Source organism: Zootoca vivipara, chromosome 13 (genome assembly GCF_963506605.1).
Source record: "Zootoca vivipara chromosome 13, rZooViv1.1, whole genome shotgun sequence".
In the NCBI taxonomy this organism is placed as follows: Eukaryota; Metazoa; Chordata; class Lepidosauria; order Squamata; family Lacertidae; genus Zootoca; species Zootoca vivipara.
The window spans coordinates 10,114,680-10,137,641 of NC_083288.1; the positions used below are offsets into that span (position 1 = coordinate 10,114,680).

General features: G+C 47.0%; 1 protein-coding gene across 3 annotated transcripts; it reads left to right on the forward strand.

Moving 5' to 3' along the window:
• Nucleotides 1-1,930: 1,930 nt before the first annotated feature.
• On the forward strand, nucleotides 1,931-20,675 carry IFI35 (interferon induced protein 35). 3 transcript variants are annotated; one of them, XM_060282276.1, is made up of 10 exons: nucleotides 1,931-2,010; nucleotides 2,707-2,734; nucleotides 6,107-6,193; nucleotides 9,669-9,827; nucleotides 10,830-10,946; nucleotides 12,011-12,164; nucleotides 14,265-14,374; nucleotides 17,406-17,595; nucleotides 18,201-18,307; nucleotides 19,954-20,675. In XM_060282276.1, exons 2-10 carry the CDS (start codon nucleotides 2,720-2,722, stop codon nucleotides 20,161-20,163), a joined length of 1,149 nt encoding a protein of 382 aa, XP_060138259.1. In that variant the 5' UTR covers nucleotides 1,931-2,010; nucleotides 2,707-2,719; the 3' UTR covers nucleotides 20,164-20,675. The 3 variants fall into 3 exon arrangements, with proteins under 3 accessions (XP_060138259.1, XP_060138260.1, XP_060138261.1); XM_060282277.1 differs by lacking the exon at nucleotides 1,931-2,010 and adding an exon at nucleotides 2,017-2,158; XM_060282278.1 differs by lacking the exons at nucleotides 1,931-2,010; nucleotides 6,107-6,193 and adding an exon at nucleotides 2,017-2,158.
• Nucleotides 20,676-22,962: the final 2,287 nt, after the last annotated feature.

A 22,962-nucleotide genomic window follows, 5' to 3' on the forward strand; every position in this document is an offset into this window, starting at 1 on the left:
GTTGATGGGTCTCAAATCCTGGGTGAGTTAGGGATTTCCCCTGCATGTGCAGACAGACTCTGGAGGATTGGGTTAAGGTGGTTTCTGCACATGCTGCAGAGGGAAGTGAGGGCAGATGGGGCTTGCAAACCTCGGAAAGTAGTCCCAACTACGAGAAGGAAAACTGATCCTAAACCTCTGCTGCCTTGCGGGATATCCTCAGGGGAAGAAAAGGCTTAAGGAGTGGAGTCCCTAAGACTGTTGGCCACCTTCTGGTAACTGCAGCCTAGTTGGTGCCAAACGTACTGCTCTGATTTCCTTTGGACCACATCAGTGGTCTTGTCGTCTGGGCAGCCCAGGACCTCCAGACACACTGCCCAGTCTTGGGCCCCGGGGGGGGGGAGGTCACTTCAGTGCTGCTAGTGCAGCCAAAACAATGTTGTTGGCAGCAGTTACCAGTTAAGGGTCTGCAGCAACAGTAGGTACTGTGATTCTTCAGCGGTTTGATTCCTGGAAGAGGAATTGTCTCTCAAGACAGATGGATGCCAACATGGAAGTGCAGAACAAATGGAAGCACTTGGGCAAATCTGTTGCTAACACCGTCAAGCTGCCCCTCTGAAATGCTGTCAGTGCACCTCTGAGCATGAGCAGAGTACAGCTGCACTCGAGTGAAGTAAGCTTGTCAATAGCCTATGAAAATAAGATGCGCACACACACTGCTAGTAAATACGTACCGTGTTTCACATATTATAAGACATGTCTTATATTTATTTTTTCCTCAAAAAAACACACTATGACTTATTTTCAAGGGATGTCTTATTTTTTTCCTCCTCCTGCCGCAGCCGGCATTGCTGCTGTGCCTATCACTATGTCTTATTTTCGGGGTATGGCTTATATTCCTTGAATGCTTAAAATCTTGCTATGGCTTATTTTATGGGTATGTCTTAAAATATGAGAAACAGGGGTAATTGCTTAGCTGTGGGGGCTCATTTTGTGGAGGAGGGCACTTTGCACATGTTCATTGCAGTGTGGGTTAAACCACTCAGCCTAGGGCTTGCTGATCAGAAGGTTGGCGGTTCGAATCCCTGTGATGGGGTGAGTTCCCGTTGCTTGGCCCCAGCTCCTGCCAACCTAGCAGTTCGAAAGCATGTCAAAATGCAAGTAGATAAATAGGGAAGGTAAACAGCATTTCCATGTGCTGCTATGGTTTGCCAGAAGCAGCTTTGTCATGCTGGCCACATGACCTGGAAGCTATACGCCGGCTCCCTCGGCCAATTATGCGAGATGAGCGCGCAACCCCAGAGTCGGTCACGACTGGACCTAATGGTCAGGGGTCCCTTTACCCTTTTTATGCTAAATTCCAATATTAGATATGCAATCTGCAGTCGTTCAGGCTATATGGCAGGGATAACAGGAAAAGCTTAAAGACAAGGCCATCCGTTATTCCAAAACAGGGGTAGGCAACCTCAGGCCCGTGGGCGGGATGCGGCCCAATTGCCTTCTCAATTCGGCCCATGGACGGTCCGGGAATCAGCGTGTTTTACATGAGTAGAACGTGTGTTTTTATTTTAAATGCATCTCTGGGTTATTTTGGGGGCATAGGAATTGGTTCATTATCTCCCCCCCCCAAAAAAATATATATAGTCCGGCCCACCACATGGTCTGAGGGACGGTGGACCGGCCCACGGCTGAAAAAGGTTGCTGACCCCTGTTCCAAAACAATCTCTCCATTGAGATATCGGAAACTGGAAGGTTGCTCCTCGGAAATCCCAGATGAAACACACAAACTCTGGGGACCAAATAGATCCCCTTTTACCCCACAATTCTATGCTGAGATTCCTGCATGGCAAAGCGGGGTGGGTTTGAACTGGATTACCCGGGGGTCCCTTCCAGCGCCACAACGGCGCGCCCATCCTGCCTGGGGAGCAGACTTCACGCTTCGGGGCGGGGCTTGGTTTGGGGGAGGAGGCTTTTAACAGCTGGAAATCGAAAGTGGAAGCGACGCAACGAGGCAAGCAGCCGCTGGGAAAGGTAAGGTCGCTAGTTTGGGGGGGCTTGTAGGCCTGCTCTGGATCCGCTTCTGTCCCCAAACCGCAGCACCCGCTAACACCTGACCCGCTTTGCGCTCGGATGGAGGTGTCCGTGCCGCCTGCCTCTCGACACCGGACCGTAGGGCGAGGTCAGGATGAGTCCTCCTCCGTAGGGGCGGCGAGTTGGGGCGGGTCAGCAACCATTGCACCTTAAGCCTGGGGTTCGGTACAGTACCAGGCATTGTGAGTTCAGCAAGCAGGGGGGTCTCAAGGGCGTAGCCAAGGGGTGGGGCAGGGAGTGGCAGCTGCCCTCCCGAATCAATAAAAATACATGCCAAACTGAGGTTCTGCCCCACAACAAAAATCCTGGCTACTCCCATGGCGGGTCTGGACTTTTCCGGTGTCAAGTTTCTAGTCCATATGACCGAGGAAGAGAGGCATGGCAGCGTGCAGGGAAACGGAGGCGAGGAATGTGTCGCGAAACAAGGAATCTCTAGATAAAGGCGGCAGTTTTAGGGATCTAAGCTCTTCGTGCTGCTCTAGGGTATGTGAAGCAGAATAAATTATGCAAAGCAGATGCATATTTGCATAATAAAACCGAATTAGATTCTCTCCCACCCCGTCCGGGGTAGTATTTGGGTTACCTCTGTTTTGTATTAAAGTGCACTGCAAACTCAGCCCTTCCGTTTTCTTTCAGGTGTGTCAACAGGATGGATTCAGATGAGGTAAGCAGGCAATTGATAGACAACCAATAATCTGCCTCTGTGTTAGACCCAGAGGATGGATTTGGACTAAACAGTACATTTTTAAAGCAATATCACACCACTTTAATAATATTGGCTTCCCCCAAAGAATCTTGGGAACTGTAGTTTGCTAAGGGTGCTGCTGGAAGTTGTTTGGCACCCCTTATTCCTCTCACAGAACTACAGTTCCCAGAATGATTTAACAATCAATCCCACTTCCAAGGGAACTCTGGATATCGAAGCTTTGTAATAGAGGGGTCTACTTGCGGCTCTCAGCACCCTTAACAAACTACAGTTCCCAGGATTCTTTAAACCATGAAGGTTTAAAGTGGGGTTGTTGTTTTTTGAATTTCGTAAAACATATAGGCCGTTTGATTGTAAAAATAAATAAATCTCAAAGTGGTTTTCAAAAAGATAAAAACAAAGAAATCAAGGAAAAAAATACAATTAAAAAATTAAAATAGTAAAACAGATTAAAACTTACACCAGCATTCTTTAGCCTCTGGATCAGCTTGCTACAGTACTTTAAATGTAGTGCTACGAGCCCAGAATCTGCTAGGCTCTTGAGCTATTCGCAGTAAAACATCAAGTATTTCTGACGCAGTTGTTTTAAGAACACCAGCAACAAAATGACCCCCTTAAATTATTCTGCTGAAATTATGAACACTAAATGTAATCAGGACTGGGTTTTCATGGGGATAGACTTCACCTGCCCTTTCTCAAGACCCCTAAACTAGTGGCATTTCCACCTTTGGTGGTGGCACATGGACACGAGTTAATTTTACGTTGCGTGAAGAAGAAGATACCCACCCTCTGCTTACTGACCACTGATTTCCTTGGATTCCTTGCAGGGCTGCATGTTATGTTAATTAGTCCCACTGGTTCCCTTGCTCTGGTGCAAAAGTCACATCCATATTTAACTTGCCCGTCTGGGGCTAGCAGCAACTATCCGGTCCTTCAAAACCCTTTGGACTGGCAGCTGAGAGCCTCCCAGTTAACCTTAAAAAGGTAAAGGTAAAGGACCCCTGACAGTTAAGTCCAGTCGCAGACAACTCTGGGGTTGCGGCGCTCATCTCGCTTTACTGGCCGTGGGAGCCGACGTTTGTCCACAGACAGTTTTCCCGGGTCATGTGGCCAGTATGACTAAGCTGCTTCTGGCGAAACCAGAGCAGCGCATGGAAATGCCGTTTACCTTCCCGCTGGAGCGGTCCCTATTTATCTACTTGCACTTTGACATGCTTTCGAACTGCTAGGTGGGCAGGAGCAGGCACCGAGCTCACCCTGTCACGGGGATTTGAACCGACGACCTTCCGATCAACAAGTCCAAGAGGCTCAGTGGTTTAGACCACAACGCCACCCACGCCCCCAGTTAACCTTACTTAGTACTAATAGGCTTTTAATGAGGGTGAAAGAGGAGAGCGCAAAATATGGTCTGAAGCTCAACATCAAAAAAACCAAGATCATGGCCACTGGTCCCATCACCTCCTGGCAAATAGAAGGGGAAGAAATGGAGGCAGTGAGAGATTTTACTTTCTTGGGCTCCTTGATCACTGCAGATGGTGACAGCAGTCACGAAATTAAAAGACGCCTGCTTCTTGGGAGAAAAGCAATGACAAACCTAGACAGCATCTTAAAAAGCAGAGACATCACCTTGCCGACAAAGGTCCGTATAGTTAAAGCTATGGTTTTCCCAGTAGTGATGTATGGAAGTGAGAGCTGGACCATAAAGAAGGCTGATCGCCGAAGAATTGATGCTTTTGAATTATGGTGCTGGAGGAGACTCTTGAGAGTCCCATGGACTGCTAGAAGATCAAACCTATCCATTCTTAAGGAAATCAGCCCTGAGTGCTCCCTGGAAGGACAGATCGTGAAGCTGAGGCTCCAATACTTTGGCCACCTCATGAGAAGAGAAGAATCCTTGGAAAAGACCCTGATGTTGGGAAAGATTGAGGGCACTAGGAGAAGGGGACGACAGAGGATGAGATGGTTGGACAGTGTTCTCGAAGCTACGAACATGAGTTTGACCAAACTACGGGAGGCAAGACAGGAGTGCCTGGCGTGCTATGGTCCATGGGGTCACGAAGAGTCGGACACGACTAAACGACTAAACAACAACAACAGTACTAATAGGGGGTGACACTGTTTGCTGTCCACTGAGCTTGTCTTTGGATGAATCCCACAGGGGGATCCTGCAACTCCCTTAGCTTGCTTTGCTTGCCTCTATCCCCTGCTCCATGGTTAAGCCACTGTTGCTGTGTGATCTCTAGAGAATAGATCCTTTTGCATATCAACACCATATGCCTCTCTGCTAAACATGTTTGTTGCGTCTTCATTCAGAGTGTTACGAGAATCCTCGATTTGAGAGTGCTGCTTTCAAATATGCAAGTCGCCGCCTCACACGGCAGTTTGGACAGCTCTCTGCATTTACTTCAATAAGTTGATAGATTTACCAAGTGATCAATAGTTAGTCCCCTTCTCAAATTGGCCAGGATGTATAAAAAGAACTCGAACGTTTGCTGGAGATGCAAAACAGGGCTAGGTACCTTCCTGCACATGTAGTGGGGCTGCATGAAGATACGAGAATTCTGGGACATAATATATAACAAACTCAAAAAGATATTTAAATTCTCCTTCACAAAAACCCCAGAAGTCTTCCTGTTAGGCATTATGTCCTCCAGGAATAATAATAATAATAATAATAATAATAATAATAATAATAATAATAAACAACTTAGAACCTTTTTTATGTACGCAACCACGGTGGCCAGAATTTCAATAGCAAAAAAAATGGAAAGGTGACTCAATCCCCACAAAAATTGACTGGCAGGTGAAGATGATAGAATATTTAGAACTTGTGAAAATGACTGGGAGATTAAGAGGAAACTCAAACCAGAAAGTGAGTAAAGATTGGACAATATTCAAAGAATATCTTTTTTAAAAAAAAAAGTATTGTGATAATGCAAATCTCCTGACAGGCCTGGATTGAATCTTGAATAATAAAGAAATTATAAAAGCAAAAAACTCCTTTTGATAAAAAATAAGGAAGTGCGACTAGACCCATAATGTGTGAAAAGTACAATCAAAAGTGTGTGTGATGTCAAATGATATGTTGTTAGTTAGTGTTTAGTTGTTATGGGGGTATGGTATTGGTTTGTTTGTGTTGTTTTTTATGTAGTATGTAAATTGTTCTGCAATAAAGCTTTAATAGAAATTAAAGAAATAGTTAATCCCCTTCTCCTCTCCCCCACCCTCCCACCATGTCCCATAAGTTTTTGAACTCACCTCCACGCTTCTGCTGTGTGGAGGCAGGAGGCCCTGGGCTGTGAACGAACATCCTTTTGTTCTGTTCTTCAGGACTCCTTCATCTACCTGCCCAGTCCAAACAACTCAGAAAGTGAGTCTTGGGAGACAATGGCGACAGAACAAACCTTGAAGTGGAAGGTACTCCTCTTTGGGAACAGCAGTTGCCTCTCATGTCGAAAGCAAGATGTGTTGGGGATCGGAGGCTTTCCTCAAAGCTCTTTCCTTTATTTTTATTTTATTTTTAATTGCTTTTTTATTGAGTTTTAAACAGGGTGGGTAAAAAATCAATGATTTTTTAAAAAAAAATCTGATTTTTTAAAATTGGTTTTTTTATTTATTTAAATGGATTTTTAAAACAAAATCCTTTGGGAGGAAAAATCTTTCTAAAGATAGTTTTCTATTTAAGTTACATTCTACTCCAAAGGCATCAGGAAATAAGGATTTGTTTTAAGTCAGGCATAGGCAAACTCGGGCCTCCAGCTGTTTTGGGACTACAATTCCCATCATCCCTGACCACTGGTCCTGTTAGCTTGGGATGATGGGAGTTGTAGTCCCAAAACATCCGGAGGGCCTAGTTTGCCTATGCCTGTTTTAAGTTTTTCATGTGTGCTAATAAGTTTTTGTTTTTGTTTTAAATCGTTTAACCACATCAGTTAACAAACATGGATACGTATGCTATAATGTTATTGTTTTAGTTACCGTAAATTGTTTAAATTGTTATTAAGGAAGTGATTGTTTTTCTCCTTCCAAGAAAAGTTGTCCAAATATAAACAGTTAACTTAATTAAACCTCACAATAATTTCATAATTATATGTCTATGTATTTCTGATAGTATAACCAAATCAGTAATTTTTGATATAACTGTAAAAAACTGCTCTTAAAATTTATTATTCCAAAAATGAAAACTTCCTCTGGTTGTAAATATGCAAGAATGAGTCTTTCTGTTAAAAAAAAAGATTTAAATCAAGTCTCACTGACTAGTGATTGAATCAAATCCACCCTGGTTTTAAATTTATTGTTCATATACATATTCCATTCACTCTTTGACATATTGTGTACACATATATAAATCAAATAATAACAATTTTTATTCATAAGTGTCTTCCCACCACCTCAGTGCAGTTTCTTATATCTTCTCCTTTCCACTGTATTGTCTTTCCTTATTACCCTTCTATTACACAATATATCTTATCTATCTGTTCTTTACTTTGCAAAACTTAGTCGAAACATATCAAGGATTTTATTTGAGAACAATGCTTTCCCATATACAGTCATACCTTGACTTCCGAAGGTTTCGACTTACTAAGGTTTCGACTTCCGAAGTCGACAACCCTGGAAGTCTTTTTGCTGCGCACGCCAGGCATGCGCGAAATCGCGTTTTGCGCATGCGCTGACCGCACCCTTCAACATCCGAAAACCTCAACTTACGAAGACAGCCGTGGAACGGATCGTCTTCATAAGTCGAGGTACCACTGTAATCTTTTACACATTCCCACTCCTTTTAATTTTTTTTGGTTTGGCTGGTTTCTAATTGCCTCTTTGTCATTTTTGCTAATTCCGAATACTCGCACAATTTGATTTGCCGTTCTTCCTTTGTTGAGGTCCTATCCCCCTTCCAATTTCTAGCCATTAACATTCTTGCTGCTGTTGTAGCATATAGGAACGCCCTTTTTTAATCGCTTGAAAAATCAATTGTCCTCATGCCCAGGAGAAAGGCTTCAGGTTTCTTCTCAAATGTTCGTCGTAGACAGTGTTCCAGAAATTTTTAATTTTGTCACAACCCCACCACATGTGGTACATCGTTCCTTCCGCTTGATTACAACCCCAGCATACATTTGACTTTGATTAATATATTTTGGGCAATTTGCTGGGGGTTATGTACCACGTATATAGCATTTCCATGAAGTTTTCTTTTATTGTGTTGTTGCTGCTGTTTAGTCGTTTAGTTGTGTCTGACTCTTCGTGACCCCATGGACCAGAGCACGCCAGGCACTCCTGTCTTCCATTGCCTCCCACAGTTTGGTCAGACTCATGTTGGTGGCTTCAAGAACACTGTCCAACCATCTCGTCCTCTGTCATCCCTTTCTCCTTGTGCCTTCCATCTTTCCCAACATCAGGGTCTTTTCCAGGGAGACTTCTCTTCTCATGAGGTGGCCAAAGTATTGGAGCCTCAGCTTCAGGATCTGTCCTTCCAGTGAGCACTCAGGGCTGATTTCCTTAAGAATGGATAGGTTTGATCTTCTCACAGTCCATGGGACTCCCAAGAGTCTCCTCCAGCACCATAATTCAAAGGCATAAATTCTTCGGCGATCAGTCTTCTTTATGGTCCAGCTCTTATTGTGTAAAGGTAAAGGGACCCCTGACCATTAGGTCCAGTTGTGACCGACTCTGGGGTTGCTGCGCTCATCTCGCATTATTGGCCGAGGGAGCTGGCGTACAGCTTCCGGGTCATGTGGCCAGCATGAAAAAGCCGCTTCTGGCGAACCAGAACAGTGCACAGAAACGCCGTTTACCTTCCCACTGTAGCGGTACCTATTTATCTACTTGCACTTTGACGTGCCTTCGAACTGCTAGGTTGGCAGGAGCTGGGACTGAGCAATGGGAGCTCACCCCGTCACAGGGTTTTGAACCACCGACCTTCTGATCAGCAAGCTCTAGGCTCTGTGGTTTAACCCACAGCTCCACCTGCGTCCCGTAAATTTCAAATCTTCTTAACATCATCTTTCCCAATCCTTCATCTTTCCTTTAATCCTACATATGTGGGGCCTGGTTTGGAATGCTCTGTAGTGACTGCGCCCTGAACATGCCCGAGGGCACTTCATGTGCCCCAGAGTTGATTTCTAATATTCAAGCCATGTTCTTCTGAGCTTGCAGCCATACAGAATTCTGGCTCAAATTCAGCACTGTGCTAATCTCTTCACTAGAGGTGTAAATTTTCTGGAAATTTCGAGGCCATGAGGTGGGGCAACGTATTTACCTAGTGTCCCCCCCCCCAAAAAAAGAGGGGGATTAGCACTTTTAGCACTTTAAAAAGAGAAAGAAATACACACAGTACTTACTTTCAGGTCACACCTAGGATTATTTTACTGCTCTAACAGGATAAAATACAATATTCATAACTTAGGCATATAATATTGTACAATTCCATAGATTTAAAAAACTTCAATGGCAATTCTCTGTATGTTTACTCAGAAGCAAGATCCACTCTGTTTAGTGGGGATCACTTAGAGGTTAGCATGCTTAGGACTGTGTTCCCCAAAGTATAAGTACATTACTTTTCTGCAAGCAAAACTGTAAATAAATACCTGGCATTAGAGAGGCAGCTCCACCCTATGCTTCTTAAATATTTGTGTTTGCCACCTGAAAACCTGAAAGAAACAATAGATAACACAAACTTCGTAGTAGACGAAAGGAAACATATTATGTGGACATAAACTTTCCCATATAGTATTAAAGACCATCCTACTGATTGGATATTCTCAATTTCCCATTTTTCCCATTGGGAATTTTAAGAAAAAGTCATCAGGATAAAAAATACACACATTTTCTTTGGATTTGCCCTTTCCTGAATTTTATTCTTTCTGACCTTCACACGTCTGCTTGTCACCTTTAGGATATGTGCAAAGCATTGGAGATTGACCGATTTTCCTTGGAGGCTGGCAGAAAGGAGAGCGAACAGGAGGCATCTAAACTCGAGAGAGAAACTGAACTTCTGCGTAACAGACTCCAGGAACTTGAAGAAGAGTCTCGGCCCCAGAAAGCAAGTTTCCAGGTACAGACCTTTTAAGACCAGGGTTGAGTATATTCTTCTTTTAAAGTGGGGAAGGGGAAACTAGAGAGCCTCCAGTTGTTGTTGAACTACCCAGCAACAATTGCAGGGCTACAGATTCCTCAGCCCTGTTTTAAATAAAAATATTCATCAAGGTAACCCCAGTCCTCCACTGAGAGATGGTCAGTTATGCAGTCGTTCTGGTGAAACATAAGCACCCATTTTCTTATTTTGTATCCTTTTATTTTGCTTCTGCAAGTCATTGTGAAAGGTCGGGCGGGGAAATACGACCACAGCAAATCGTCCTCCGTGTTTTCCTGCATCTTTCTGATATTTCCCCAGGTGTGGCTGACGTATGTTCAGGCTTTTCTTGCAGTTGTGTGGGCCAAACACATGCTTCAAGGAAAGTTAGAGAGCTGAGGTTCTCGGAAAATTGGACTCTGGCACCCTACCCCCAGATTAACACATGTACATAATAATAAATTATGCAAACTGTGTAACTTATGTGATAAGCTTGTTGTTATTTGTTTGTCAGGGACGCGGGTGGGTGCTGTGGTCTAACCTCTTGCGCTTGCCGATTGGAAGGTCGGCGGTTCAAATCCCTGCGACGGGGTGAACTCCTGTTGCTCTGTCCCAGCTCCTGCCAATCTAGCAGTTCAAAATAACACCAGTGCAAGTAGATAAATAGGTACCGCTGCGGCGGGAAGCTAAACGGTGTTTCCGTGCGCTCTGGTTTCCGCCACGGTGTTCTGTTGCGCCAGAAGCGGTTTAGTCATGCTGGCCACATGACCCGGAAAGCTGTCTGTGGACAAAGCCTAGCTCCTTTGCCCTGAAAGCGAGATGAGCGCCACAACCGCATAGTCACCTTTGACTGGACTTAACCGACCAGGGGTCCTTTACCTTTTTACCTGTTTGTTTGCCATCATTGCATGGGTTTACAAGTAGTCTGCACTGGCGGGCATCCCTTGTGTTCCCTGTTGATGGATCACCATCTTTTCCCTGCAGAGAGAGAGTCAGTTGGCGCTGATGGAAAAACAGCAATTGCTACAAGAGAAACTGGCTCTGGAAAACGAATTGGAGCAGCTGGAAAGGTTTCAGGTTGCCCAAGAAGAGCGCCACAAGGTACTGGGTGTGGGGGAGCATGTGGCCTGGGGAAATAGACTAGTTTTCTCCGAACTCAGTGTAGGCAAGCTTGTGTCATTCCCTGAAGGATCCATTGAATCCCAGTCAGAATACCTCTTGAGGTTCCATCTGGAACGCAGGCTGAGACCCTACCTGCCTGCGGACTGTCTCGCCAGAGTGGTGCATGCTCTAGTTATCTCCTGCTTGGACTACTGCAATGTGCTCTACGTGAGGCTACCTTTGAAGGTGAGCCGGAAACTGCAGCTAATCCAGAATTCGGCAGCTAGACTGGTCACAGAGACTACATAACACCGGTCCTGAAAGACCTACATTGGCTCCCAGTATGTTTCTGAGCACAATTCAAAGTGTTGGTGCTGACCTTGAAAGCCCTAAACAGCCTCAGCCCAGTATACCGGAAGGAGCATCTCCACCCCCATCGTTCTGCCCGGACACTGCGGTCCAGCTCTGAGGGCCTTCTGGCAGTTCCCTCCCTGTGAGAAGTGAGCTTACAGGGAACCAGGCAGGGGGCCTTCTCGGTAGTGGCGCCCGCCCTGTGGAATGCCCTCCCATCAGATGTCAAGGAAATAAACAACTATCTGACTTTTAGAAGGCATCTGAGGCAGCCCTGTTTAGGGAAGTTTTTAATGTTTGATGTTATATCGTGTTTTTAATATTCTGTTGGGAGCTGCCCAGTGTGGCGGGGTAAGAATAATAATAATAATAATAATAATAATATCCCTATTATTCCTCTTTTCTGCCCTACAAACCAACTGAGACTGGTGGTGGTTGTTCAGTGGCAAGGCAAAATCTCTCTGCCTATGCACAGAAGTGCTCTGTCCTTTCCTTAACATTTTCCTTAAACTATCTGCTGGCTGAGTTCTACAATTACTTATTAATTTAAAAGTTTTAATCAGAAGAGGTAATATGAAATGCAAAACGCATGGGAGATACATCCAGTTGAAATTCTGACTCAAAATAGAGTTTGTTGTGGAGTGCGAAACCTGGCAGAAAAAAACCCATTCTCATATCAACCTTCTCTCTCCTGCCCCCTATCAACTCTATAGGTGCCAACCAACTTACCTGAACGGGCGATGGTGTTTAAAGGCCATGTGGAAGAGGCGAAGGAGGAGACATTGCCTAACCGTTTGACAGTCCGGCCACAGATCCGATACCCTGTGCCTGGGGGATCGGCCCTCATCACTTTTGAAAGCCATGAGGGTAGGAGCAGTTGTTCCGGATTGAAATTCTGACCCCGGAAAGATGCCACAGGGGTGGCCCCAAGTTGGGGGACCTAAGAGCAGGCAGATGCAGACAATTGGGAGCATCTTGTCCCAGGGACATTTTTGGGTCACTCTGTGTGTGCACGATCGTGCACCTTTCGGACACGCATTAATCGGTCGCTGCCTGTACACACGCTGCAATTGATGGCCATGACTAGCTTACATCCATTAATTGTAATGGATCTACTCTGAGTAATAGTGAGTTGAATACAACCCGAAGGCTACTTGGGGGTGATTTCAACCAGCCCCTTGCCAGCAGTAGGAATTCTGTATAAAGTCCCAGCCACTTCTATCTCTAGTGATGGGACTTGCTCTTCAGCTATAGGGAAGTTACCTTAAGAGATTAAAGGTAAAGGTTCCCCTGACCATCAGGTCCAGTCGTGTCTGACTCTGGGGTTGCGGTGCTCATCTCGCTCTGTAGGCCGAGGGAGCCGGCGTTTGTCCGCAGACAGCTTCCGAGTCATGTGGCCAGCATGACAAAGCTGCTTCTGGCGAACCAGAGCAGCACACGGAAACGCCGTTTACCTTCCCGCTGGAGCGGTCCCTATTTATCTACTTGCACTTTGATGTGCTTTCGAACTGCTAGGTTGGCAGGAGCTGGGACCAAGCAACAGGAGCTCACCCCGTCACAGGGATTCAAACCGCCGACCTTCTGATCAGCAAGCCCTAGACTCTGTGGTTTAACCCACAGCGCCACCTGAGTCCCACCTTAAGAGATTACCCAGCTACAATTCCTGGTTTCTCAATCTAATTCACCCCTCTGTTGATGAAGGTTCCATAGTTCTTGCCCAACCCTTTCAAGCAATGTTGTCGTTGGCCTCCGCCTGTGTCAAAGACAATGGAGTGCAGCTCTTGGCATGAAATCAAACTGCTGTGCGAACAGCACTGAGGTGACCTCTTGTGGGCAGTGTGTATGGAAACCCTGGTTGTCCCAGATGACAAGACCCCCCTCTCGGCCTTGCTGGTGTGGTCCAAAGGAATAATAATAATAATTTTATTACTTATACCCCTCCCATCTGGTTGAGATTCCCCGGCCACTCTGGCCAGCTTACAGAATACAGTGGTACCTCAGTTTTCGAACGCAAACCGTTCCGGAAGACGACAGAGTTCTGAAACGTTCAAAAACCGAAAACTCGACAGTCGACAGCTAGGCCTTAGGATCTTGCACTCAGAGGAAGCCGTGTTTCATGTTTGACTTCCAAGGCATGTTCGAAAACCGAAGCATTTACTTCTGGGGTTACGGCATTCAAAAACCGAAATGTACGTCAACGGAAACGTTTGAAAACCGAGGTACCATTGTATGTAAAACACAATAAAACATCAAACAGTAAAAGCTTCCCGATACACGGCTGTCTTCTTAAAGTTCTATAGCTTTACATCTGAAGGAAAGCAGAGCAAGACATTTGTCACCAGCTTGGCTGTGGGAGTTGCCAGAAGGAGGCATACAAGGAGCCATCCAACTGTCTTAGGGTTTCCAGTCTGGATTTGTGTTGAGTTTACTGCTTAGCCTTTTCTTCTCCTGGAGATATCCTGCAATGCAGCAGAGATTTCGCATCTGAGTTTTCCTTCTCCCAGATGGGCTACCTTCCCAGGCTGACGAGCCCCCCACCTGCCCCTCACTTCCCTCTATAGCACATGCAAATAATGCTTTCTTCACCTCTGGACCCACTATTGGTCTTGTCCACTCAATCTGGCAGAGCCCGTCTTTGAATGCAGGGGAAGTCCCTAAGTCACCGAGGGTTTGAGACCCATCGACTACCCTTGACTGGTTTAACCAGCTAGTCAAAGCCATTCCTGGGGTGCAGAGTAGGGACCGAAGGTGGACAAGCTACCCCAGAAGGAGCACTTGCCTCTCCCCTAACACTCCACACACCCCTCAATGCAATCACACATAAACCCCAAAAAAGCATCTTGTTTCCATCTTAAAGGAGGGTGGGAACTAATTCTGGGTTGCTGAACGGACAGATAGGAAAGCATATGGATGGAAGGAGATAGTTTGGGTTCAATTGACCTCTTTTTTTCCACTCCTCCCCATCAGTTGCCTCCAGGATCATTGAAATGGAGCAGCATCAGGTTCAACTGGATGAATTCAGCTATGTGCATGTGAAGGCTGAGGCGATGGTGTTACTCTTGCCCTCATCCTTGGAGGTGGGTTCCGCACCTGTAAAATTGGACCCACAATACAGATCTGGTGCATCCAAACCTTGGGGTGATTGGGGGTAACTGTTTGTAATTGGGAATGTTTGAAACATCTGGGCTGGAACGGGAAAGTTCGGATTCTTTATCGAATCTTAATGTAACTGTAACTAGAAACCTGTTCTTGGTTTTATTAACATTACATTGGACGCTCGGCTTCTTACCTTCCAAGTTCCGGACTGCAGAATCTGGGACCGGCAGCCATTTGACACCGGAAGTTGCGCCGATGTAACTTCCGGGGTCGCTTTGCCCTTCTATGGGCACCCAAAATGGCCGCCGGCGGCGGCTTCGAAAATTGCTTGTGCGCATGTCAGGAAGTGCTCCGACGCAACTTCCGGTGTCGCTCCGCCCATCTATGGGCACCAAAATGGCCGCCGCCAACACGTCTATGCACTTCCGGACATGCGTACATGCAGCTTTTGAAGCTGGCGGTGGCCATTTTTGGTGCCCATAGAAGGGCAAATCGGAAAGAAAAAAAGAAGGCCGCCGGCAGGAGAAAGTAACGGAGAAAAACGGGAGACGAAGTGATACGGGGGACCACCGGGAAAAGGTAAGTAAAAAGGGCGTTTTCCCGGGGAAAACGGGAGACTTGGCAGCTATGCTCGGCTTGCGAACGTGATCCGTGCGGGAGGCACGTTCGCAACCCGCAGCGTTTGCAACTTGCGATTTGGTGCTTCTGCGCATGCACAAAGTGCGATTTAGCGCTTCTGCGCATTCGCGCGCGCCAAAACCCGGAAGTAACCCTTTCCGGTACTTCTGGGTTCGGCACGGAGCGCAACCCAGAAAAACACAACCTGGAGCAGCTGTAACCCGAGGTATGACTGTATTTAAAAAAATGAAAGCTAACATTCCCAGGAAGTTGAATGCTGCTCTGGGTACCACACTCAGCACATTTTCTGCACCTCTGCAGTACATGCAGTTAGGCTACAATCCAAATACATTCATAATCCAAATACATACAATATATAAAAGACTAGATAGCCACCACTGAGTCAATCAGGCAACTTTAGCTTTAGCTTTAAATATTTATTCCAGAAAACAGACCACAGGTCAGGCCTACTGGTCTCAGCAACTCTTTCTGGGAGGCCTTGCCCCGATGAAGCAGCTAGGAGGACTGAAGGTCCCCGTCTTCCTGGTATCCACTAAGATTTCTCCTCTCCAGGGTCTTTCCAATGAAAATAATAATAATAGAAAAATTATTCTTTATATCCCGCCCATCTGGCTGGGTTTCCCCAGCCACTCTGGGTGACTCCCAACAGAATATTAAAAACACGATATAACATCAAACATTAAAAACTTCCCTAAACAGGGCTACCTCAGATGTCTTCTAAAAGTCAGATAGTTGTTTATTTCCTTGACATCTGTTGGGAGGGTGTTCCACAGGGCGGGCGCCACTACCGAGAAGGCCCTCTGCCTGTTTCCCTGTAGCTTCACTTCTTGCAGTGAGGGAACCGCCAGAAGGCCCTCGGCGCTGGACCTCAGTGTCCGGGCAGAACGATGGGGGTGGAGACGCTCCTTCAGGTATACTGGGCCGAGGCCTTTAGGGCTTTCAAGGTCAGCGTCAACACTTTGAATTGTGCTCGGAAACGTACTGGGAGCCAATGCAGGTCTTTCAGGACCTGTGTTATATGCTGTGTCAGACTGCGTTTGTACACAACGACCCTCTGCTCTGGCTGTTTCGTTTCTCTGCGAGTTCTAGGAGACCAGGGGAGAGAGGAACTGGCCGCAGCAGGAGGGGGAGACTCCCTGGATTCTTCAGCCTCCTGCCTCTAGGCCGGCCTCCTCTCCAGCCTCTGCTTCTGCCTCTGAGTTAGAACTGCTCTGCCACAACTACTTCTAGCTCACTAGGCGGTTGGAGGATGGATGGTGGCTAACAAATTGAGATTGAATCCTGACAAGACAGAAGTACTGTTTGTGGGGGACAGGAGGCGAGCAGGTGTGGAGGACTCCCTGGTCCTGAATGGGGTAACTGTGCCCCTGAAGGACCAGGTGCGCAGCCTGGGAGTCATTCTGCACTCACAGCTGTCCATGGAGGCGCAGGTCAATTCTGTGTCCAGGGCAGCTGTCTATCAGCTCCATCTGGTACGCAGGCTGAGACCCTACCTGCCCGCGGACTGTCTCGCCAGAGTGGTGCATGCTCTAGTTATCTCTCGCTTGGACTACTGCAATGCGCTCTATGTGGGGCTACCTTTGAAGGTGACCCAGAAACTACAACTAATCCAGAATGCGGCAGCTAGATTGGTGACTGGGAGCGGCTGCCGAGACCACATAACACCGGTCCTGAACGACCTACATTGGCTCCCAGTACGTTTCCGAGCACAATTCAAAGTGTTGGTGCTGACCTTTAAATCCCTAAACGGCCTTGGTCCAGTATACCTGAAGGAGCGTCTCCACCCCCACCATTCTGCCCGGACACTGAGATCCAGCGCCGAGGGCCTTCTGGCGGTTCCCTCGCTACGAGAAGCCAAGTTACAGGGAACCAGGCAGAGGGCCTTCTCGGTAGTGGCACCCACCCTGTGGAATACCCTCCCACCAGAGGTCAAAGAGAACAACAATTACCAGACCTTTAGAAGGCATCTTAAGGCAGCCCTGTTTAGGGAAGCTTTTAATGTTTGATGGATTTCTGTATTTTAATATTTTGTTGGAAGCCGCCCAGAGTGGCTGGGGGAACCTGGCCAGATGGGCGGGGTATAAATAATAAATGATGATGATGATGATGATTAAACCTGATTACCTCTCCTGCTGCTGCCGTCTCCTCCTCCTAGTCCACTTCCTCTTCTCCTCCTGACCCCTCATCCTTGCTTTGCTCTGAGCCTTCTTCCCCTGGGGGTTCCCAGCTGGTGCCTCCCCTCCAGCCAGACTGTGACCACACTACTGTTGGAGGCGGGTTGTGTGGAGGGAGGTGGCTTGCACCCATCCCCACACTCTCTTCTAGTTCTAGTTTCCTAAGACCTCTTGCCCATCCCATCTCCCTGCCGCGCAGATCTCCCTGGAAGAGAGTCCACGGCGGGTCCTGCTGTCTGGCATCGTGGCCTCCTCTCTGCCTGAGGACCGGCTGCTGGAGAAGCTGGAGTTGTTTTTCAGCAAGCGGCAGAACATGGGAGGCGAGGTGGTCAGCGTGGAGCGGCTGAGGGACTCTGGCCACGTGGTGCTGACGTTTATGGATGATGGAGGTACGAGGAGGCAGGGGCAGCGGCAGTGAGAGGGGGTTGCAGGTGGCTTGCTTACCTCAAGAATCAGTGAATTGTTTTTGTCGCAAGAGAGGTGATCATCCTGATTTGTTGTCAACCAAAATTGCCATATTTTTGTTTGAGCTGCCATTCATTTCACAGCCAGGGTGTGTGTAAGCCCGTCATTTGATTTCCCTGTGAATGGGCTCGTTTTCTCCCACCCCACAATATATGACGATCTTCATTCGGAATAAATTTTGTGCTAGGTGCTGTACAGAATACAAGAGTCCCTTCTGCCAAATGACAACTACAGTAGAACCTTGGTTCTCGAATGGCTTAGTTGACAAACAAATCGGAACCCAAATGCCGCAAACCAAGTGTTCCGGTTTGCGAACCTTTTTCGGAAGCCAAACGTCCGGTGCTGCTGTCGGCTATTGTTTCCGGGGCGCCTGCACCCATTGGAAGCCGGGCCTTGGTTTTCGAACGTTTCGGAAAGTCAAATGGACTTCCAGAACGGATTCCGTTCAAGAACCATGGTACCCCTGTATTACGCTTTGGGTAGTTAGAGCTGCACCGTTTTTTAAAAGCAGCCTCTCCCCCTTCTACAGTGGCCGAGCGGCTTATCGAAATAGGTCAGTACCAAGTGCCCATCGGAGAGGAGATTCACACAGTCAAGCTGTCGCACTGTCTTGGCGGGGAAATCGCAGAGCTGCAGGTGAGGGGAAACGAAGGCTATGTGGCCATGTGCATTGCTTCAGAATGTGGTAAGCTGGGTCAGGGCCTGCAGGATCCCAAGAGGCGATGGTGGAGAAGCAGCTGCGGCTTCTCAATTCTCCCTGAAGCTGCAATCGCACAACCTCACTTCAACAAGGCTTCAGGGGGGTGATGTGGCACCTCCCTGTTTCTCCTCAGACGGCGAAACGGGGTGGGCAGTCCCAAAGGTCCTCCTACTCAATGGCGTCCTGGCCAACTGCCCCAAGGCTCTACTACCGTGGCACCGCTAACCTCAGGAAACCAAATCATGCAGCTATCCAAAAGCAGATGCATGTTGGTTTCCTGGACCGTAATGTTGTTCGTTGCTGCTGCTGCTGCTGGTGTTGATGTTTGCATTTATCAAAAGCCACCAGGACTCCTCAGCTCTGGCATCATCATTCATTGTGTGCTAGGGATTTCCCCTGCCTGCAAAGACAGGCTCCGGCAGATTGAGCGGACGATGCAAATAGTCTGGGATTTAACCAGCGCAGTCTGCTACATCGGCAAAATTCTGAATTTCACTTCTAACCCTAAATAATAATAATAATAATAATAATAATAATAATAATAATAATAATAATAATTTATTATTTATACCCCACCCATCTGGCTGGGTTTCCCCAGCCACTCTGGGCGGCTTCCAACAGAAAAATAAAACACAGTAATCTATTAAACATTAAAAGCCTCCCTGAACAGGGCTGCCTTCAGATGTCTTCTAAAAGTCTGGTAGTTGTTTTCCTCTTTGACATCTGGTGGGAGGGCGTTCCACAGGGCAGGCGCCACCACCGAGAAGGCCCTCTGCCTAGTTCCCTGCAACTTGGCTTCTTGCAACGAGGGAACCGCCAGAAGGCCCTTGGTGCTGGACCTCAGAATGATGGAGGTGGAGACGCTCCTTCAGGTATACTGGACCGAGGCCATTTAGAGCTTTAAAGGTCAGCACCAACACTTTGAATTGTGCTCGGAAACGTACTGGGAGCCAATGTAGATCTTTCAAGACCGGTGTTATGTGATCTCGGCGGTCGCTCCCAGTCACCATTCTAGCTGCCGCATTCTGGATTAGTTGTAGTTTCCGAGTCACCTTCAAAGGTAGCCCCACGTAGAGCGCATTGCAGTAGTCCAAGCAGGAGATAACTAGAGCATGCACCACTCTTGCTAGACAGTCTGCAGGCAGGTCCAATGATCAAGAAGATGGTTTCAGCACATGACATACCTAGGAAGGTAGCCCATCTCGGAGAAAGCTCTGATCCTCAACCTCCACTGCCTTGCAGGGTATCTTTGGGAGAAGTAAAAGGCCAAGGAGTGGAGTCCCTAAGACAGTTGGGTGGCCTGTTGTACGCCTCCTTCCGGCAACTTCTGCTGCCAAGCTGGTGCCAGGCGTATTGCTCTGCTTTCCTTTGGACCCCATCAGTGAGGCCGAAAGGGGGGAGGCCTTGTCATTCGGGCAGCCCAGGACCTCCGTGCACACTGCCCAGGCTTGCACCCCAGGGAGGTCACTTCATTGCTGCTAACACAGCGGTTCCACTTCACCCCCGGAGACGTGCTTCTTTGTCTCCCGAGGCAGATGGACGCCGACAACAAAATCCTCTTTTTCTTTTCTCCCCATTTCAGTTACGTCCTTCGGTCTGCCCTAGGACTGTCCTGCTGTCGGGGATTCCAGACGTCCTGGATGAGGAATTGATGCGCGAAGCCCTGGAGATTCATTTCCAGAAGCCCAGCAAGGGTGGGGGAGAGGTGGATGTTGTAGCTTACGTCCCGATTGGACAGTGTGCGGTAGCTGTCTTTGAAGGGGAGGAGGAGGAGGAGGAGGAGGAAGACTGAGAGGCAGAGCAAGTTTTCTTAAATTGATAGCAGTGCAATTGGCTGCTCAACTCCCATCAAGGAAAGATCCCGCCGAGAAGGATGCAAAGCTCTGAACATTTGGGGGAGGGGGAAGTTTTGATAGTCTGAATTAATGAATGGCTGCAAGGATGTGGAGACTCTTGGATAAATATCACTCAGGTATAAAAATGGAACGGATATCCTTGCGAGCGTAATCCTGTATTGTGAAGAACCAGAGGATGGAGTTCTTGTTTGGATTTTTAAAAAAGAGGCAATCCCTTGCACACAGTGACACCCCTTTTCTCTGACGTGTGAACTTTTATCCGCATTATTTGGTGCTTTGGTTTGTGGTTTTTCCTACTGCCTTGTCCCTGTTCAGTAATTCTGTCTCAAACGCTTGCAATTCGCCCAAAGTGAAGGAGAGACTCTCAGAAAAGCAGAATGAAGAGAACTGCGGAATCGCCCTCCTGCTGTTTGCAAATAATTAAATCATTTTGTGTGGCCATTACTAAGACAGCGTATTTTAAGCATCATCACTCCAGGCTTAAAAAGTAGTCTGAAAGATGGCTTAGCAAACACACATTATTAATGGAAGGGGGCCCTAAGTTTTGCAGGGAAGAAAAATGCTTGTGTGTGTTTGTCTTTCTGCAAACGTCGTCTGCAGCTACTCACAAACCAGCCCACAGAATATATTTCATTTATGTCCTGCCTTTCCTCAAGGATCTCATGGTTTCTTCCCCCATTTTCTTTATCTTCATGACACCCCTGTGAGGTAGGTCAGGCTGAGACGCAAGTAAGTTTTGTGGCTGAGTGGGGTTTTGAAGCAGTCTTTTCCCATGCCTAATTAATAATAATTCTATACAACCCTTCACCCAAGAAAGACAGGATGCTTTACAATATAAAAACACAAAAATGCGTATCATAGTAACAAACAATCCCCACACAGTTGAAAAGGCCATAGATTGTTTCATTAGCCAAAGGCCTGGGAGAAGTGTTTTTCCCTGGCAGCTAAAGATGTATGACGATGGCCCCTGGCGAGCCTCCTAGGGGAGAGCAATTCGCAAGTGAGGAGCCACCACAGAAAAGGCCCTGCTCTCGTGTTGCTGCTCTCCAGGCCGCTCGTCTAGGAAACTCACAAAGAATTAGTTCAGCAGGGCTGAAATGCATGCTGGGTATTTAAGCTACCCTTGCATCCACACCTGCAGGAGTGCTGCCAAGTCTCTTCCTTTCAGCCTGTTTAATCGTGACGAGAGAAGGTCCCAGGGTTGTTTTGAAGAGAAAATGGAGCGGGAGAGAACCACGTGCCACCTTGAGATCCTTGGAGGAAAGGCAGTATGTAAATTTATTTGTGATTCCACAACGGCTCCCCGCAAATTGCAGGATCTCGAGCATGAACAAAGTGCGTTTCAACTGCTGCATGAATACTGCTAGCTAGCCTCGTGCTTCTGAAAGGGCTTCCAGGGCACAAGTCGGTTTTGAGCGCTAGGAGCTTCTCTGGCGTGGGACGCAGGTGGCGTTATGGTCTAAACCACTGGGCTTGCCGATTGGAAGGTTGGCGGTTCGAATCCCCACGATGCAGTGAGCCAAGCCAGCAGTTCGCAAGCACGTCAAAGTGCAAGTAGATAAATAGGTACCGCTCTGGCAGGAAGGTAAACGGTGTTTCTGTGTGCGACTCTAGTTTTGCCAGAAGCTGTTTAGTCATGCTGGCCACATGACCCGGAAAAACTGCGGACAAATGTCGGTTCCCTTGGCCAGTAAAGCAAGATGAGTGTCGCAACCCGAGAGTCGTTCGCGACTGGACTTAACTGTCAGGGGTCCTTTAGCTTTAGCTGTGAACGAGGCTGCATCAGTTAAATTTTTTGCAAGATTGGACCAAACAGGTAGTCCGCCAGGAATTTCCCAAGGAGGGGCATGACCTCACACCCCTACACACACAATAACTTAACGAGGAGGTAAGTGACCTCTGTGCATGGTGGTTACATTGACTGACGGATCCTCCTTGGGTTCCTATGCTTCAGTGCTATCATGGAGTTGGGTGGGATCACCAGCGGTCATCTACTCCAACCCCCTGTGATGCAGGAAACTCAACTAATGCACCCATGAAAGGCGGCCATTAGGGTGATGACTTTTTTACAACCTCATTTCCCTGTATCATAATTTGATGAGCTTTCATTAAAGATTAGATAAAATCTTACTTTCAAAGAGATTTGATTTTAAAAAAAACCACGCACAAAATGATTTTTAAAAAATCAGTTTTTTGACCATTTTTGAAGTCACTGTAAGCAGATATAAAACTGAACCCAAGCTTTAGTCACATATAAACAACATTATATAGGGTCATCAAACACACAAGGAAGCTTTTTTTAGGTGCAGTTAACAGTATAGACGCCGCTAGAGGACGATGTTTTGCTACCTCTCCTGTAGGTTCTTTTCCCAGCATGTCCGGCAGGGTCTGCTGGCTGAGTTTTGAGGTCCCAAAAAGGGACTTTTACCTTGTGCAGGTGTGACATTGGTATTCTCGATGTTGCTAAGAACGCTCCCCATTGCGGAATGTGGTGGTGTGTCCAAATTTGATACGAAATATATATAGAATTATTAATACAATTTTATGAAATGGTAAAACCTTTACAAAAAAAATAAAAGCGGTTTGTGCGTAACTTTTTTTAAATATTTCAATGGAATATACCTCATTTTAGTCATTAATAGGCAAAAGTTCATCCATTTGTGCTACAGGAAATAATTTTTGAGGGAAAAATATGAAAAAGTCATCACCCTAGTGGCCATCCACAAGGGCGTACC